This window comes from Acromyrmex echinatior, chromosome 1 (assembly GCF_024713525.1).
Source record: "Acromyrmex echinatior isolate Ae372 chromosome 1, ASM2471352v2, whole genome shotgun sequence".
Classification (NCBI taxonomy): domain Eukaryota; kingdom Metazoa; phylum Arthropoda; class Insecta; order Hymenoptera; family Formicidae; genus Acromyrmex; species Acromyrmex echinatior.
Window position 1 is genome coordinate 7,811,825 of NC_141852.1, and position 19,991 is coordinate 7,831,815.

Here is a 19,991-nt window from a genome sequence, read left to right on the forward strand (position 1 = left end):
AAACGATGTCAATCGTATCTAACAAGGTCGTTAATGAAGCAGTAGCGTCGAATCCAAATCTAACAAAATTTCTAGCGCTCATGTATCCACTTCTAATGTTTATTGTACCTATTGCAAAGGAAAACATCACAAACATTTTTCAATGTCCAAATTTTTTAAAGTTCATGTGAAGACAGGAACAATGTGAAAACAGGTCAGAGTTAGGCGGTTATGTCTCAACTGCCTATCTATCTCTCATCAAGACAGGGATTGTAGATCGTCTATATGTCAAACGTGCAGCAAGAAGCATACATTGCTTCACATGCAGGACAAGGCGCACCTCGAGACAGAATCAGTCAAACGAGCAATTCTGGCACCGTCGTTTTAACGCATCATGTCGCTCCAGATAAGTATCAACAGATCATATTATCCACAGCAGTCGTCAATGTTTATGATCAACATGGCAATATGCATACTTGTCGAATATTATTGCATTCAAGGTATCAATGCAATTTCATCACTGACAGCCTCGCCAAAGGGCTGAATCTCAGAAACAAGCTAACATGTCCATCACAGGAATAGATAAGTCTCAAACACTTTCTAAGCATACAGTTTAATGTACGAATCAAATCAGTTCATACATCATTTTCGCGAAACATTGAATGTCACGTACTAAACAGCATCACTGAGGATCTACCTCTAGCGCACATCAATATCTGCGATTTTAAGATATCAAATAACATACGTCTTGCTGATCCTCAATTCTATACACCAGGCACAATAGATATGCTCATAGGCGCTGAGATCTTCTGGCAATGATTATGCGTAGGACAAATCCGTATGCACAAGAATTTACTTATACTACAAAAAACCCAGCTAGGTTGAATCGTCGGTGGCAAGACATATAATGATGGTTCGAAATGTGCACCTTGTTAATCAATCAACAGCTCAAGCAGTAGCCAAGTTTTGGGAAATGGAGTCACCAACGAAGTATTGTTTAATCCTGAAGAAAGAAACTGCATGGAACACTTTGCGGAAACTGTCACAAAAAACAATGGGCATTTCGTCGTACGAATGCCTGTTAAGGAAGCCAAGCTACAACAACTCGGTGAATCTCGCAGTACAGCACTGAACAGATTTCTCAACCTAGAACGCAAACTACAGAAACAGCCAATGTTGAAGAACCAGTATGTACGTTTTATGAATGAGTACTTAATGTTAGGTCACATGGAATGCATCACAACCGAACAAGAATTGGCGCGCATTCCGCGCTATTACATACCTCATTACGCTATATTAAAGAGCAACAGTTTAACCACTAAGCTACGTGTTTAACGCCTCATGCAAAAGTAGCATCGGAATTTCGCTCAACAAATGTCTTTCAGTAGGACCCATTCTCCAAGAAGATCTGCTCTCGATCTTACTATGTTTCCGTACGTTCCGATATGTCATTACGGCTGACCCAAATGTATCGACAAGTAGCGATACACGAATCACAAACATCACTTCAGACAATTTTCTGGCGAAACGATTCAAATGAAGAGCTAGCAGCGTTTGAACTGAAGACCGTGACGTATGGCACAGCATGTGCATCATTTCTAACGGTGAGGGCGATGCAGGAGTTAGTTAACATACACACATTGACCTATCCATTAGATTCAAGCACTATCATCAATGACTTCTATGTCGATGACCTATTGCCGACACTGAGCAAGAAGTTAGGAGATTACAAAGCGAAGTCAAGATAAGCTCGGGAAGCTTCCATCTCAGGAAATGGGCGTCTAATTGCCCTAAACTATTACAGGACATACCTTACACTGACATTTATGAGCCGATTCACTTCATTAACACGGATGAGGAGGTGTCTACGCTAGACATGCATTGCTAGACAAGGATGATTTCCAATATTATATCAATTCTTTTAACCACACTAAGATAAGAAGAAACGAAATGGAACATGCTGTCTGCATTATCAAGAATATTCGATCCTTTAGGACTTTTAGGCCCTATAATACTCACAGCCAAAATGCTTATGCAAGGGATCTGGCGACTTGACCTGGCATGGAATGAGACCGTACCCATAGTTTACATACCTCATGGACGAAGTTCGAATCACAGTTAAATTTGGTTAGCGAACTCAAGGTGTCGCGTTACGCAGCATGTAAGGACGCAGTCAGCATTCAAATCCATGGCTTCTCTGACACGAGTGAGAAGGCTTATGGAGCATGCGTTTTTACTTCAGAATCACCAGTACACAAAATCAAGTTTCTACGCAACTACTGTGTTTAAGGTCTCGCGTTGTTCCTAAGAGAAGCGTATCACGAAGAAGCAAATTATCATGCTTCTCCACTTATCGACGAATTTGGCATTATCAGAGTAGACGCTTGCAGAAGACAGCGATGCCGCATGATGTAAAATACCCAATCCTGCTTCCAGCTAATCATCCATTCACATATTTGATCATACGGTATGAGCATCAAAGGCAACTGCACGCAAGGGCGCAAACTACATTAGCCGCCATTCGCAACAAGTATTGGCATCCTTATAAGCACGAAACACCGTTAAGAAGTGCATCAGGAAGTGCATAAGACCTTGTCGCAAGGCAGATCATGTTTCCGAAGTAATCATGGATGAATTGCTGCAGAGTTACACCATCGAAACCATTTGAACGCAGGTGTAGACTACTGCGGTCTGCTTCACATAAAGTTCAGACAACTTTGCAACGCCAAAATAGTAAAGGCGTACGTAGCCGTTTTCATATGCCTAGCTACGAAGACCGTTCTCATCGAATTGGTGAGCAACCTGTCTACCGAAGTATTTCTGAACACTCTCAAGCGCTTTATAGAGCGCCCGTCGAGATAAGATACTACATATATATTCAGACAATGGTACGAACTTTCAAGGAGCATCGAATGTGTTAAAAGAGTTTTATCACATGCTTCGCAGCAAGAATCATCAAGATAGGTTGGACAATCTGCTGAGAGAAAATTGCATCGAATGGCATTTCATACCGCCTCATGCCCCTCACTTTGGTGGCATTTGGGAGACCGCGGTTAAACAAATCTTCACTTGAAACGCGTCGTCGATAACGTAGCATTGACATTTGAAGAAATGTACACGGTGCTTACCCATGTTGAGGCAGTCTTAAATTCATGTCCAATTACACCTTTATCCAACGATCCTAATAATCTATCCTACCTAACACCTGGACATTTCCTGGTCGGAGACGCTCTTACCGCTATTCCGCAATGAGACGTCACACATTTGCCCAATAATAGACTTTTACGTTGGCAACGAGTTAGCCAAATATTTCAGCATTTCTGAAGGCGGTGGAGTCGTGAGTACTTACAGCAACTACAGCAGCATACTAAGGCAGCAATCCAAGGGGCTATACCCAGTCACTGGCGACATGGTCACGGTTCAGGAGAATGACTCATTGCCACTCCATTGGGCTATCGGACGCATAGAGGACGTGTACTCTGGCACAGATAGAATACCTAGAGTGGTTTCAGTCCGAACTGCTAAGGGAACATATAAAAGACCGATAATCAAAATATGTATACTACCAATGCGGAAGGAAGACTAATTATTCAGTTGTCTATATGCGTGCAATACTTGCGCTCTGTATCCTTGCTTATTATTACGCAATAGCAACACACACATCTTTGGTTTACATTCTTGTATTACTAACTTTTTTTCAGATTTAAGTTACTTTGTGATTTCTCATTTATGTTGATAATCGTCGCTCATCTAGGACGACAATTCATGCTATCATTTAAAGGGCTTAACCCTTTCAAGGGGGGCGATATATTTAAGATTGAGATCGGCGCTATCGACATTCTTATTACTCGCCACTCGGCATCCACTCGATCGAAGAGACGATGGCGCCCTGGGCCCTAACGTATTTAGTTTCGGCCGGATGAGTCCCCTTGCCAACCAGCCATATTGCGGATGCGTGCGCAGTTCATCACCAGCCATTACGTTTTTGTCGAGCTCTCGCAAAGGAGACGTGTAATCACGAAGCACGAAGTCATATCGTTTTATTGTACGAGTTCTATTTATAACAATAAAGAAGAGTGCGACTATAGCAAGCGAGTTATCCTTTAATCAAAAAGCGAGTCAAATCACTATCAAACACATACAATAAGAATGACATGTTAACAAAATGACAATTGTAACTCATTATTCAGATGTCATTCTTATTACCTTTGATGAAACTCATTGTATCGGGAAACACAATGATTTCGCAAATGTAAATTTCTGACATTGAAAAGGATCCGAACTAGGATCAAAACGTTTGGAGTTTGTATGAGAGATTAAATAAAGGAAATTCTTCACATCGAGATCTACATGACTTACAAAGGCATTAATTCATACATAATAATTGATCGATTCATACATAATAAAGTCAATTTTAAACTAAACGGTGAAAATATATATTTTTATTATAATTAGACGCTTATTAACAATAAATTAACGCTGATTACAATTCGCTCGAAAAAATATTCATTTAAGAGGCTTTTATTACTACATATTAGATACATAATTGTGTCCTCTAACTTCCTGTCCATACAATGTAAGTTTTTTATTGTTAAATTGAGGCATTTGAGTTGAGTGATGTCAAATCACAAAGCGATGTATTTTAGTATGTAGAATTTGTAAAAGAATTTTTTTATTCATAAAAACAGATTATAGTCCAGTTAAATGCAACTTTTAAAAGCTTTGTAGGAGGTCCTGAGAAAATTCCAATTGGATCTGAGTGAACGGACCTACAATTGGGAGGGGGGGGGGCGATCCATTTAAACGCATAGAACCCTGATAAAATTAATCTTGAACTCAAAATTTAGTCATTTTTTCACATTAATCGGGCTATATTTTTAAAGCGTGTATCGTAGAGTTAAATAAATTATGGGCGACGATAATATATATATTAATATATATATTATTAATTAATAATTATTAATATATATATATATTATAATAATATATATATTATCGTGTTCAGCGACCAAAAAAAAACATACATTATCATATTTAAAACTCGGATTAAGCATTTTCGCATCAAATTGAACATACATATATTAAAGAAAATCGAAAATTTGATGTTCATTCACTAGCTACCTCTAAATCTTAATTTTTTGATAAAAATTTAAGACATATTATGCTTTTGGCTTATTTTTTGGCATGGAAATGGAAGCTTTTGAATCGGGAGGCTAATTAAAAAGAAAATTTTGTTTTCCTTCACGGTCTAATATATACATATATACATACATACATAATGTTGCATCTGTATCATTAAAGATGTTGTGAGAAGTTCTTACAGAAATTGACATCAAATTTAGGAGACCGATAAAGTATCTTACGATAAATTTTTCTTGCAACTTCAGTTTATAATTTTTCGAAATTGTGATATACCAGGTGTATGCATAAGTTTTTTCCGGTTTTTTTGGTAAAAAAAAAACATGTAATTTTCAAGAGAAATTAATTTTTTTTTATTCAAAATATTGGCCATCGGCTTCTACACATTTCGCCCATCTTTCAGGGTATTTTATGAATACCATGCCAGAAAAACTGCTTGTCTTTTGCGGCAAACCATTCGTCGAGTCATTTTCCAACTTCCTCGAAATTGCTGAAGTGCTGCTCTGCGAACGCGTGCCCCATTGATGCGAAGAGGTGATAGTCAGATGGCGCCAGGTCTGGGGAGTACGGCAGGTGCGGAAGGATGTCCCATTCAAGCGATTTCAAGGTGTCTTTCACTGGTTTTGCTGTGTGAGACGGCGCATTGTCGTGTAACAAAATCACTTTGCCATGTCTTCTGGCCCATTCCGGTCGTCTTTCGATTAATGCGTGGTTTAAATTAATCATTTGTTGGCGATAGCGTTGTGTATTAACGGTTTCGCCGGGCTTCAAGAGTTCATAATACACAATACCGCTCTGGTCCCACCAGACACAGAGCATGGTCTTCTTGCCGAAGCGATTTGACCTTGGTGTTGATGGACCGGCTTCGCCAGATGAAAGCCACGATTTTTTCCGCTTCGGATTTTCAAAATAAATCCATTTTTCGTCACCCGTCACAATTCGATGCAAAAATGATTTCCTTTCGTAGCGTTGAAGCAGCATTTCACAAATGACTTTGCGATTTTCCATTTGACGTTCATTCAAAATTATGTGGGACCCATTTACCGAGTTTATTGATCTTTCTTTATTGCTCGTAAACGTCTGCTGATTGTTTCTTGTGATACATGTAATGCTTCTGCTAATTGCCGTTGAGTTTGAGTTGGGTCTTCATCCAATAACTCCTGCAATTGCTCGTCTTCGCATTTTTGTGGTCTACCAGAGCGCTCACTGTCTTTCATATTGAAATCACCATTTTTAAATTGTCAAAACCATGTCTCACATGTTCTAATCGATGGAGCGTGTTCACTATATGTTTCTATCAACAAACGATGACTTTCAACAGCCTTTTTCTTTTGATTAAATAAAAAAAGCAATGCGTGCCGCAAATGTTCTTTTTCAGGCACAAAACTCGACATGATCACTGAACGATAAAACAAAGACGCTAGTTTTTGGCGGACTCAACTTGTGTGTGTTTGTAGTTAAATGTCAGACGAACAAAATAGCGTATGTGTCAAATTAATACGCTGCGTACTTTTCGCTGGGACCATCTCTTAGTTAAACCGGAAAAAACTTATGCATACACCTGGTAATAGACTATTTTGTATAATTATATTTCATATAAAAAGAATTACAGAAGAATAGAGGGAGATAATACTTTTTGGTGTTTAGAAAAAGTAATTTTGTTGAATTGTTCAACCTTCTGGAGATAGCATTATCTTGTCATAAAAAAAAAAACAATTTTTCTATATCGGATGCAATCTCCCAAATTATTCGTCATTACAAAAATGTTTCAAATTGAACTTACTTGTTTCGAGGAGGATATTTTTTTATAGTCATAGGTCCTCTCTAGACGTGCCTTCAATATTTCAAGACAATCTTTATTTTTTTTTTTTAATTATATGTTTCCGTTTAACTAAGACGTATAGCCTATTTTATGACGAATTTACTGACCTACGATATGTCAACCTTTCAAGGTCAATTCAAAGTCATTTGCAACTGTTTAAATTTTCTTTTCGTTTATCGTTTTTGTTTATGTTTACAAACAAAAGGTACCTGTTGCTAGCGTGTTACATTCGCTTCAAAAATATTGTGCACTACATGTACTAGCATTACATGTTCTTTGTTTCGATAATAATTCAATTTATAATGACTCAGTATAGGGGAGAAATTACCGGAAGAAATTATCGGGGCTAATAGACTCATTTTTCAGTTTCGAATTTTTACAGACAAAATTAAGAGACTTATCGAAAAAATTCTACACCAGTTACTACATACATTTGACTACCTAATAATATTTTAATAATAAAAGGAAACTAATAACTAATATGAAAAAAAATTTATTTTTCTAATGCATTCCATCTGATTCAACTAGCCCTGGGACCGGGGTAATTTGACTAAGATTATTAAAGATTAATGTATTTTAAGCTACATCTTTGGCTATATATTAATAAAATTTTTATAAAAATATATTTTAAACACAAATTCGCTTCGTAGGACAAAACAATATTTTTTTTTGCAAAATTTGTTCATTTCGTGCAAAAACACGTCGAAGCCTAGTTTTCGAGATTGAACATGAGGGAATTAAATTTATAACATTTACCATTGAGGAAAATGTCTTTAAAGGAATAAAATTTTGAATAAGTATTATAAGAGTCGTCACTAAATGACTCATACAGTTCCATACTATGGTTAATTATCCCCATCCGTTCATTTTTTAAAAACATTAACAATACGATAACAAAGATATACAAACAAAAAATATCTGTTGGACTTTATTAAGTAAGACACTACACTTACTATCTAAGTAGAAATCAAATATTTCAGACAATCACATATACGATTGTAAAACAAAAACTTTAAAAATAAAAATATTTACTTAGGTGTACGATGTTTTAAAATTGTGGCATAACTTCTATCATAGATGTGTTCACAACAAGATGTTACAACAGACTTAGCGGCAGTCGCTGCTACATGCTCAGACACGTTTACGCGTGTCTTGTATGTTTTTTTAATGTAGCCTTGATTATTCTACTTACCTCTATATTCAACTGACCTCGGTCTCCCCTACATCTAACAAAATTATAAAATTATCGATACGATTCTGATTTTTGGAGAATGTCAACATAATTACATGGAAGCTGCACGGTTGTATCGTGAAACCTTTCCGTATCGCACTATCGAGTGAAATGGTACTTCGAAATCGATCATAAACTTTATGCTTGACAAGGATATTTCGGCAAGAATATATCGACATCAGCGTAAGCAGCCCTCATAAAATTCAACGATTGTAATACTAGGAGCAGTGACTGTATTCTTAACTCTCAATATTTGGCATACATAGAAAATTATTACGAGTCATGATCTAGTGCATCCAGAATAAACTTTCACTCTTTTTATATTTCTTTGTATCAAGCATTATCTAATGCTGAATATGCTGTCAGATATGCGGTTTTGTGAATGATCCCAACGGAAAAAACATTACATGACTCTTTCTTTTTTTCTTATGTACTCTTCGGATGAAGCCACTTTCAAAAATGATACAATTAAATTGATACAATTATCATTATTAATCCAATGAGAATTTGTATTGGCACCGGTCAGTTGATTGTCAATGTCGATTGTTAAATGTTTGGTGTGATATATAGTAGATGAACACATAGAATCTCTACTTTTTTTATGATACACTAACAGGATCTGCAATAATTTTCTGATCGATAAACTGCAAAGTTCAGCAACTGCAACTTTCAAAGTCCTTTTGAAAGACATACTTGCTATTAGAATACGGATATGGTTTCAACATGATGGTGTTCCCTCCCATAATGAGTTCGTGAAATATTGAACAACATGTTTCTTAAGTAGGATCCCCATCAAGGTCCCCAGATTTAATATCTCTAAATTTTTTTTGTGGGGCTTTATAAAAGAAGTTTACCAGAGAGAACTAACCACTTCTAAAAATATGAAGGATCAGATTAGAAATGCCTGCCAACAAATTAATAAGGCAACTTTCAAGAGCGTGGAATTATCATTTATGGATAGAATAAATCAATGTATTAATGTTCAAGATCGTCCTTTCAAATACAGAAGAATGATTTTTGGACGTTTAGCGATAGGAAAGCTTAAACGATCGCAAATGACTTTGAAAGACCTTAAAGGTCAACATATCATAAGTCAATAAATTCGTAAGCTATATGTCTAACTAAACGGAAAAACATATTCCATTTAAAAAAATAAAGATTATCTTGTAATCTTGGAGGCACATCCACCCAGAGGGGATCTGTGATCATCAAAAGATGTTCTCCTCTTTTTTTTTTTAAATAACGAATAATTTGGAAAATAATGTAATATATATTGCGTCCAAACCTTCAAATGAGACATATATCAATCTAGCGGTGTACAATCTTTCTGGCGATTATAAGTATTATATTTCATTATTTAATATATATATATATATATATCTTTTTTTTTAAATTCTTAACTTTTTTTATTAACAATAACATATCTGCACATATCTCAAATTTATCTTAATTTATTCCGACTTTGTTGTTAAAATAAATGTTGCAATATATCATATTAGTCTTTTAAATAATTCTGTTTTTTGGAATAAAATTTATATATCTTCTGCAGTTCTTACGCACTTTAAACTTTTTTTTATAGGAAATGACGGATTTTTGCTGAACCTAATAAAATCTATATATATCTTATATTTATATATATGTATATATATATATTATATATATATATATATATATATATATATATATATATATACGAAATCATTTTTTCATCTGAATTTCAAACAAACACAGTTATGAAAAAATCAAATTTTATCTTTATTTTTCCATCTGCCAATTTACACAAGCAGCAGGAGATGAGTAAAGATATGGATAAAAGAATTGATCATGTTTCAGGTGTAGGTTCCGTGTCGAAGTTGCGCGACTTCGACGACTGGCAAGATCAGCGACTATCAACGACTGACGACGATTTGATCTCGCCTTATTCGGATTCGTCCACGAACGATCTCGATCAGATACGGCCGCAGGAGCTTACGAAAAACGGCACTTATGTCATCAGACGCGGTCGCAAGAAAGAGCGCAAAGTTCTACCGAAAACGCCGACCAAGACCAAGAGTCTGTCCTTCGAGAATGGCGAGAAAGGCAGTCGATTATCGGATGTAAAACGATACTCGAGCACTTTTGACAATATCAAAAGTCTATTGAAGGAGGGCAAACTGGAGAGTCTGGACGAGCCGTCGGTAAGATTTATGATTCCGGTACCACCGCCGGATCTTATCCGAGTCGAGTCGATGCCGGCGATCAACAACGATGCCAGCAATCGGGCTCAGCTGGAAATCACCGTAGAAGAGGAAGAGGCATCCGACATCTCGGATAAGGACAAGGAGCGCGACAACATCGAATTTTCTCGACTACCATTGTCGCCAGTCGAGGACGATCAAATGAATCGTTTGGACCAGTCGAGAGACTGCAACGGTTCGACAGCGTCTAATATGGCGGATTTAGATATCGGTAGGTTATCGGCGAACAGTGCACTCGCCGAAACAATGACAAAGAAGAAACTTACAAGCGCGGTAAGCGATGAGAGATTAGCTTCTAAGATCCCGGTGAACTTGCTGATTGAGGATCAGATTGTGAAAAAGGCGCTCAAAGAAAATCGCCGGCAACTGGAAAAGGTGAGCGACGCAATCAAGGAAATCGAGAACGTAAAGAACAGCGAATCCTATTGCGAAAGCAAACTCTGGCAGAACGGTGACCTGAAACATAATTCGAAGCGGAACAGTTTCGAGAACGACGGGTTTCCGGTCTACGATAGTCGGAAACCCGTTACGATCGATGGCAGCCCCTATGAAAGCAGGACGCGCGGTAGGAAGCAGCAGAAGCAGCAACAGAAACAACAGCAGCAACAGCAACAGCAGCAGCAGCAGCAGTACAATTCTGACTCCGAAACGTCGAAGACTAGCTCGGACGCGGACTTCGAGGATCGGAGAAAACTGAACGGTGCCACTGATGTCGTCTATTCGTCCGGCAGGCGGTTGCGCCAGAATGGTATCGAGAATCATAAAAACGATCAGAAGCAGATCGAGAACGTGATCGACGCTATTCTGGAGGATTCAAAGAATCCGGAATTTCAGGTAGGAGTGGAATCAGTGAGTTTCGCGAAAATCAAATATCTCACGAATATCAACCGCGCGTTACCTTTTACGCCTATGTCGTGTCGCTTAAAATGTTGACGCGAAAAGACGCAGCGGAAATAGAGTCTATCTCTACGATAAGAGCTATTACGGTGCATCTGCGTCGTGAAAAATGTGGAAGTTATACGGTTCGTGGTGGGCGTGTGCCGCGATGGTGAAAAGATGTCGAACAGCTAGGATCGAAGCGGGCCGCCCCATCTATAAATTGGTAGCATTACCCCTATAAAATAGGATTCCATTAGCAATGCTGACTCTACGATCGCATTTTTCGTCGTGAAATGTGGAAGTATCTGAGGAACTGCCGCGCGTACAGCTTGTTGCCTGCGAATCCGTTTTTACTCATTTCCACGTAATTAATTCTAGTAAAAGGTTTTAATTTTTTATCATGTAATGTATATCATATAATGTTATATCAAATGTATCTAATATCTTTAACTCTCTCGATCAGTTCTCATTTAGAACATTTTAAGTAATTACATTTTTGTTTTAAAATTATAGGTATAGTATTGGCACATAAATCGTGATCAAAATTCCTCGAGATACATTCGCCTTTTTTAATTAAAAATGTAAAAAAATAATAAATGTCATTATTAATAATCATATTCAGAGAAAAATATAATAACAGCAACTATATTAAATTAGGTGACGCTAAACTAATTTTGTATTATGTAGAATTAATATACATAGTTGAATATACTATTTTATAGCTGCAATAACTATAAAATAGTTTATTTAATTCATATATATATATATATATACATTAATTCTGCATATAAAACTTATATAGTTGTCAACTATACAATTCCAATCACTATTTCTTTAAGTGCAATTAGTTATTTTTTCGATCTGCTGAAAACATTTCTCAAATACAAAACTGTGAACTCGATTCATTGCTTCAATAAAAATATCAAACTCACTGACATTGTCATCGAGGTAAATAACTATTCATGCCCATATTTCCACGAAAGTCTTTCATCATATTATAGGTTCTGAGTCTAGCCAGTTTCCATTGAAAATTTGTATATTGAACACTTTAGAGGCTTTTTGTGTTGATGTAAAATTAAATCTATGACTATACATATCTCACAATAAACACAATGTTTGTCAAAACACAATATAATATTTGGAAAAAAGTTTAGGATTTGTAAAGTAAATAGTGCTACTCAATAAACTGAATGAAAAATCCTAATGATCATTCAAAAAATCGATTCTGTCAGAAATAGAAGTGATTTTCAGGATTGGTAAAGCAAATGATTTGTTTTCTTCCTATTTATTAAGCGATGTGAAAACAGATTATCTTATATTATACATTTTCACTCTAATGTTTACAAAAGCTGTGCGAGATTAAATTTTCCGATGGAAATTTCCGCGTAGAGAGATATCATACGACTCTATAGTATTTTTATTGAGTCATATACAATCTGTCACAGTAAAAGCATTCATATATGATAAATAATAGCAGTCATTTGCTTTATTTAATATTAGAAAGATGAATCCAACCGGTTGGCTCCTGATATTACATTCATCAAGCAATTCATTTGTTCAATTTAATAAATACTATTTGCCTTATAAATCATAGAATTTTTTTCAGAACTCTTTACGTGTATATTACGAACTTTTGAAATATTAATGACGGGTATAAACTATTCAACTGCTATTTTGATAAAACATTATTTTAAATAGTTAATCTTCAAGCTTATTGCTCTCACAAATCGCGAAACTGATTCACGATGAACTAACTTAGATGCAGAGATAGACTGATTTTCCATAAATTTATTTATTTTTTCGGGAACAGAATCTAAACATTTTTTTATGATTACATTGCAAGCAAATGCGACTTTTTGTGAGGGATGAATTTATTCATCGATGAAGTTGATAAAATTTTCTCTTGATTTCAAAACTAGCTTCATTCTGAAATCGCTTCATTCTGAAAGTTTGCTGTATCTTGACAGGTCAATGTCGATGTAATGGAGTTTCCGCCATTGCCGCCCTCGCCCGTTGAGGAAGCTGATGAAGAAAGTTGCTCGGATGTCGGCCAAAACGCCGTGATGACGCCATTGAAATCCAAGGGTCACAGCAGTAGTCGAACTGTAGAGTACAGGCCAAGGGTACCACCCCATCGTGTTCCATCGATCATCGACCCGAAAGATAAGGCTTCTTTGAATACCAGATCCATGGATGCCGGTTTTACCAGGGGGAGACGTACACCGACCACCAATAATTCCAGGCGAGAGGTGAGTTAGTTTGTTTGAAGTATTCATTCGGGGATAAAACGTACAATTTTGGTCTCTCGACGGGGATTAACAGTTGCATTTTTCCCATTTCAGATTACTTGCAAGTTTTTATGTAACTGTTTATATGGTAAAATAATAATAATGTATAATAATATTGTATGTATGATAAATATTATAAATAATATATATGTATAGTAGGTAAATATGTAGCTTAGAAGACCCCTCTCTCCACCTTGACCTTGATATATTGTTGTCAAGGTCATGACCTTGTGTGACCTTGAGAAAGTTTTAATCGTCAGACATTATTCGTTAAAAAGTTATAAATAAAAAAAGTTTAAGAAATAACGTATATAATATCTTTTTTCGACCATATAAAATATAAATGTTCTGCTTTAAAGTGTATTTTACAACTTTCAACGTAAAGCGACTCCCATCCCTCCCCTGCTTGGGGGCGCACGACTTTCACCTGAAGCTACTCTCACCCCATCTCCTTCCTGCTTGGGGGCGCACAACTTTCATCTAAAATGACTCCCACCTCTCCCCTACTTAGAGGCGCACGATTTTCATTTGAAAAAATATAGGTGACAGTCGTGCGTCCCCAAGCAGGAGGGGAGGTGGGATGGGAGTCGCCCAAGCAGACAGGGAAGTAGAATAGAAGTCAAATTTTTATTTTGTATAGCAGAAATGTGATGTTATTTCTTAAACTTCTTTTGTTTATAACTTTTTAACGAGTGACGTCTGACGGTTTCTCAAGCTCACTCTCAGGGTCATAACCTTGACAACATATGTCAAGGTCAAGGTCATTGGGGAGGGGGGGAGGGGAAGCTCTCCTAAACTACATATTTACCATATAGTAATATGAAATGCTCGTTTATACTTTTTTTATTTTATATATAATATAATAAAAAATTAATACTACCATAATAAATACGCAAACGAGATTAGAACGCAATTAAACTTATAATTTTGGTACTTAATACATATGTCGAATATTTCGACTCGCTTTGGAATCATCAGCGATGCATTGCTTTTCTGAAGATTTAATACATTCTTCCCTCTACATAGATAGTCACTAATAGATTGGATGATTCAAAGTGAGGTGCAAAAATTTGGTAGTAAAAATAATACGTAAGAAATTCTAAAATCGGTATATACATTGCACCAAAATCTTTAGGATATTTAATTCAATGAATTGAGAGTGACTTGCCATATAAGGAGAAGGAATATTAACAAAGAATAGAGAAATCGTATTTATAAGAAATTTTGAAATAAAGTTACACAGATCATTTTAATTAAAATCAGTTAATAAAACATGTTAGTCGTGACTAGGTAAAAGTCAGATTGCTGATAATTTAATGATATGCGGATAACTGATTTTCTTCAAAGGAGTGTTGCATGTTCTAAAAGTGTGATTTGCCCCTTATAACAAAAATGTCCTTTATTTTTATCTAGAAAAAAACATTTTTAGCTCATCAAAATCGAAGAGGAACATTTCTATGGGTTTCTTGTTAGTATTACATTATTGCAACATTTGCTATCTTACTGCAATATAATTGGAACTTTGCAATGTTGCTGTAATACTTTGGATTTAATAATTTACGGTCATAATACACAAAATATTTAAGAGAGGAGTACTTCATGTAATGTTGATTCTACAATGAGTTGGTAGTCGGAAGTTTTAGTCTTAATTGATGAAGTTGGCCAATTAGCTATTGGTCAGCTATTGATCAACTTCACCGATAAGACTTGGGACTACCGACTACCGATTACCGACTCATTGTAGAATTAGTATAACGGAAAAAATCGAATTTTTTTGCACAATTTAATATTTTAATCCATTAAGAATATGTCTCTTGAGTTGGAGAATGAAATTCGAAGACTTAATTACATATGATTTTATTATCAACAAGTCGAGCAGATAAAGCGCCGAGTGCGCGATGAATTCTTTTGATAACTTCAGGTTCTATCTAATATGTCATTAATTAGTTATTTCCGATCCAATACATCCGATGTCAATAAGTGGTAGAATGAATGTAAATATGTGGTAGAATGAATGAATAAATAATGTTATTAATTGGTCAAAAAGATGACTACATTATTACAATTTAAATAGGTAACATAATATCAATAAACTAAAATGACTATTGATGTCAAAACGACTACTTGTTGTTACCTGGGTTTATTCTATAGGTGTTGGAATTAATTCGTAGCGTTTTTATGAAAGAATGTTATTTATTTCACATGAGCATTAAAAAATACATTAATGAAAGTACTTCCCATCACTTGTAAAACGCTACGAATTAATTCCAACACCTAATATATAAATACTTCGCCAAAATATTTTCTTATTAAATAAAACATCGTCCATTTTTTTCAGATATCTATCTTTGAATATAATTAACTCTATTAATAGTATTTCTTTAATTAGATTAATTTGAAATTAATAATTTATTAATTTTAAATTTACTTGATATCAGCCGATGTAAGAGGTATGTGCTGTGCAATTGAATTGTGTGCAAGTGCACATATATTACATTTAAGATTATTATATATAAGTTTTTTAAAATTTTGAGATATAGTATTATTAATTATTATATTTCTTAGGATATGTTTCTTGTCGCATACATTCTTATTAATAAAATGTCCTTTTGTTCTTCAGGTACCTGTAGAACGAAGAACTCTGCCTACCGATTTACCAGGACCATCTCGCCGACGACCGTTCACGAAAAGGCACTCGCCATCAGCGGAGGCGTGCTCTTCCGGAAGCAGCAACAACGGTAGTGGTCTGCATACCGGTGGCAGCGTCGTTACCAGCACTGGTTCCGGTATGCAAACATCATGTTCCTTACCGGAGACCCCAGTGTTCGCCAGGGGCAGCGATATCCCTAGAACACCACAACATGCTGGCAATCCTACGCAGTCAAGGCGGCAACCCGGCTGGTATGCACCTACCACAGCTACCGGGTAAGCATCAATATTTCCTTATTTATTTTGCAAAAATATCAGAATAGATATTGGTTATATTCAGTAGAGAAAACTGATTAGTAAACACTGAGTGATTCTTTAATATTATTAGTTCCTACATGTAAATCCGGCAAAGAACCAATCGTACCAAAGGCAAGATCCAATTAGAATTATTGAGCATTCACTGAAAATTTTTATGTATGTACTCTCTAAATGTTTTTAAATGGAATCTCTTAAAGATTGAAAATTCTGCCACTTTTAAAAAAAAAATCAAATTTAAGTTCCTCTCTTTTCATTGTAACTGTTACTTCTTATATAAAGCAGCTAATACACAACAATAAATAATTTTTAATAAATTTTTTGTCGCTAAAAGCAAAAATGAAATTATTACATTATTTTTAAAAAATTTTAGCTCAAAGGTATTTAAAAATGCACTTTTAAGTTCAATTTTCCAAAAAACTTGAATCAACAATTTCATTTACGGATTTATTTTCAGCGACAAAAAATCTGCAAGAATCACTCTAATCCGTTCATGGTCTAAAAAAAAATTTTAATTTATCAAACAGTATTATTATGGACGTTTTCCAGCAAGAACACAGTGAATTATTTTATCCTATTTTGATGCACAAAGAATGTAATGATTCATTGTGTTACATTGGGTGTATCTGATAGGCATATTCCGTTAAATTCAGAAATATAGATCAAACAGGAGCAAGAGCTTCTGAGCACTCAGAGAACGGTTGTAGGTACTAAATGCTCCACTGTGTAATCAATTAAGGTTGGTTAATTATAGGATGACCATATATCCGGCTTTTCCGGACACTCTTTTTTCAAGCATTAGGTTTTCAACGTGTCGAGATGCACTCTTTTTGATAATCATTTTGGGACGTAGGAACAGTCCTCTCCGACTCTATCATTTTCCTATACCGCATTATGATAAAAAAATCCCAAAATAATACTAATGATACTATCTAATTAGGCCTATTGTTAAATATCATTATATCAAACAGAACGTACAGAAGATGGCACTTATGGCTTTAGGTCTAGGGTGATTTAAAGATCCGGGTTCGATTCCATCTGTACCCCATCTATGCGTTTTTCGCATCTGGAGATTATCTACATTTGCTTTCACAGACTTCTATATATTACATTAGACTGCTAACTTTGTCTCTTTAACTATTCTGTCTAAAATTTGCCAAAAATATATGCTCAAAATAAGATCCATGTCAGTTCACGCATTCCATATCACAGAGAAAAATATACGACATCTTGAATCAATCACAGAGATATATATACAACATTTTTAATCAATTATGAAGAGGCTGGTCACATGACCTGTTGGCATCTCTTTTCGGTGTGGTCACGTAATGGTCTTATTTTGCATCTAATTCGTGCAGACAGCACTTTTAAAGAAACGTGAAGCATTATCAGTCTAGTATAATACATAAAAGTTTGTAGCTGCCTCTGTTCTAATTTTGAGCATATAACCTGCATAACTTTTACTCTACAAAATAAATGTTTTAATAAGCTGACAACGTTAGCCATATAGAGGTAAAAAATGGATAAAGAAATTTGTAATTTCTTTTTTTTTTCAACTTTGGACACAAAATACATCAGAGGCAGATATATTAGCATTTTTATCGTGAAAAAGGAATTTTTATTTAGTAAAATTAATACGAAAAAATTATCATGAGATCTGTTCGCGTTGCTTGCACTTTTTGCACTCAGCATCTTCGCTTTCTCCCCCTTTTCAACGCGCAAATATACAATATATCTATCCCACTTTAAATGCAAAAATATTTGGGCATTTCAAACAAAAACCCTAACTTTATCGATAATACAGGCGGCTTCAGTCTTCCCTGAAAACACAAATAAGGCACATATTATGAACATTTTATGAAGCATGGTGCAATTAAATAACCTATTTTGACAGATGCACAGTGAATTGAAAGTATAGCACAAGGATCTGTTGCGTGTATATCAATTGCTCATATTACTAATTGGCTAATTTAAAATAATACAATTTCATTGGTGAAGCAGTGAAAAATTACTAGGAACAAAGCGATATGAGTGCTGTGTGCAATTGAACTGTGTATAGGTGCGCCGTTCCCAATCAAGTTTTGAGCTCATTTGTAGAAATTCCCGTGACTCGTTCACGCTGTAAATGAACTCAATTTCTGATTGGTTGAAATCTCAGATTATTATGTGATGGGATTATATCTCTGTTATTATGCACAATGGGTCACCTTATTGACAAGATCGGTTGTCCATGAAAATAGTACTGCATCCAATAAGTGATAATCTTATTTAAGATCTTTTTTATTCTTGCATTTTGTGAACGGACATGATGCAATAAGTTGAAGTGAAACGAACATATATTTATATCACTTCAACTTATTGCACCGTGTGCACCAGTTCAAAGAATGCAGGAATAAAAAATACATATCTCTGGTGTACTACTTTTCAATTTGCCAATGTTCTAATTTACCTAGATTAGAATTGGTCATCCTAGTCAATCATAAGGCATTTTCCTTGTTGAAAAATGCTTTATGATTGACTAATCTTTCGAATTTTTATAGAATTCTTCTATTACACAAAAAGCGATTAAAAAATAAGGGCAAGATACTTAGTCCATTTGTTAAAATTGATTTGGATTCGTTCCTTTTTAGGTATGCTTTATGCATAACAAGTTAGTCATTCTGTACTGATCTTGTTGCTTCACTTTCAGCTATCGACGAAACAATCCTGGTCTGGAGCAGGCCATAATCGGCACTGAGCTTCTCCGACTGGCAGGGGGCCCGAATCGCGGATGGTATCCCACCAGAAAGGCAAATCAGCCACGGCCGGCGTCAATCGAACATCTCGAACGGCTGAACAACGCCTATGATGCACGATTACCGAGCACCGGGGACCAGAGGAAGCCGCTGACTCTACCCACAAACATCACACCCAACAAATACTTCGGCCAAAGTAAGCACAGCTCCGCCTCCAGCACTCGTGAGGCGCTACGGAGGGTCACTAGCTTGCTCATCAAGAAAGGTAAGCGTCGGGGATTTGCACTGTTAGAAAGAGAAAGTACTACGCCTAAACGTTCAGCGTGTGGCGTAGTTAGAAAACACGACGTTACCAGTAACTTTGAAATATTATGAACCCCGTTTGTGTTCAAGATAGATTTCACGGTTCTGGTATCAGTTTTTTTTTTCGGCAGTACTATTATGAATTTAACGACCAAATATACTTTCGATAATGCACATTAAAAAAGACGCGCATGTGGACATGACTGTTCGATTTGATACTTTGAATCATTTTCTGACATATTAACGGTATTTGTAATAGTATTGCTGATGAACCGTAAACTGTTAGTTGAAACACAAATGTGGACATGATTTTCAAATATTGCTGTGATAGAGATTTTGTAAGCGATAAGCAATAATTTTTCTTGAATTGTAATCAGAATGTGTATCATATGTTTGTATTTATAGAAACTTCCC

General features: G+C 35.7%; 1 protein-coding gene across 9 annotated transcripts in view; it reads left to right on the top strand.

Annotated features, from left to right (window-relative positions):
- The window catches only part of LOC105153261 (uncharacterized), a 177,108-nt gene that overhangs the window by 116,247 nt on the left and 40,870 nt on the right, over positions 1 to 19,991 (top strand). For 6 of the 9 annotated variants that reach the window (XR_015544707.1, XM_087405007.1, XM_087405022.1 and 3 more), the window contains exons 8-11: positions 10,005 to 11,242; positions 13,255 to 13,536; positions 16,196 to 16,500; positions 19,229 to 19,539. Coding sequence is in view for 7 of the 9 variants with exons in the window: in XM_087405007.1 (XP_087261133.1) it covers positions 10,005 to 11,242; positions 13,255 to 13,536; positions 16,196 to 16,500; positions 19,229 to 19,539 (2,136 nt within the window). In the remaining 2 variants the exon portion in view is untranslated. The remainder of the gene's footprint in view (positions 1 to 10,004; positions 11,243 to 13,254; positions 13,537 to 16,195; positions 16,501 to 19,228; positions 19,540 to 19,991) is intronic. The other 3 variants (XR_015544710.1, XM_087405029.1, XM_087405025.1) reach the window with 1 other exon arrangement.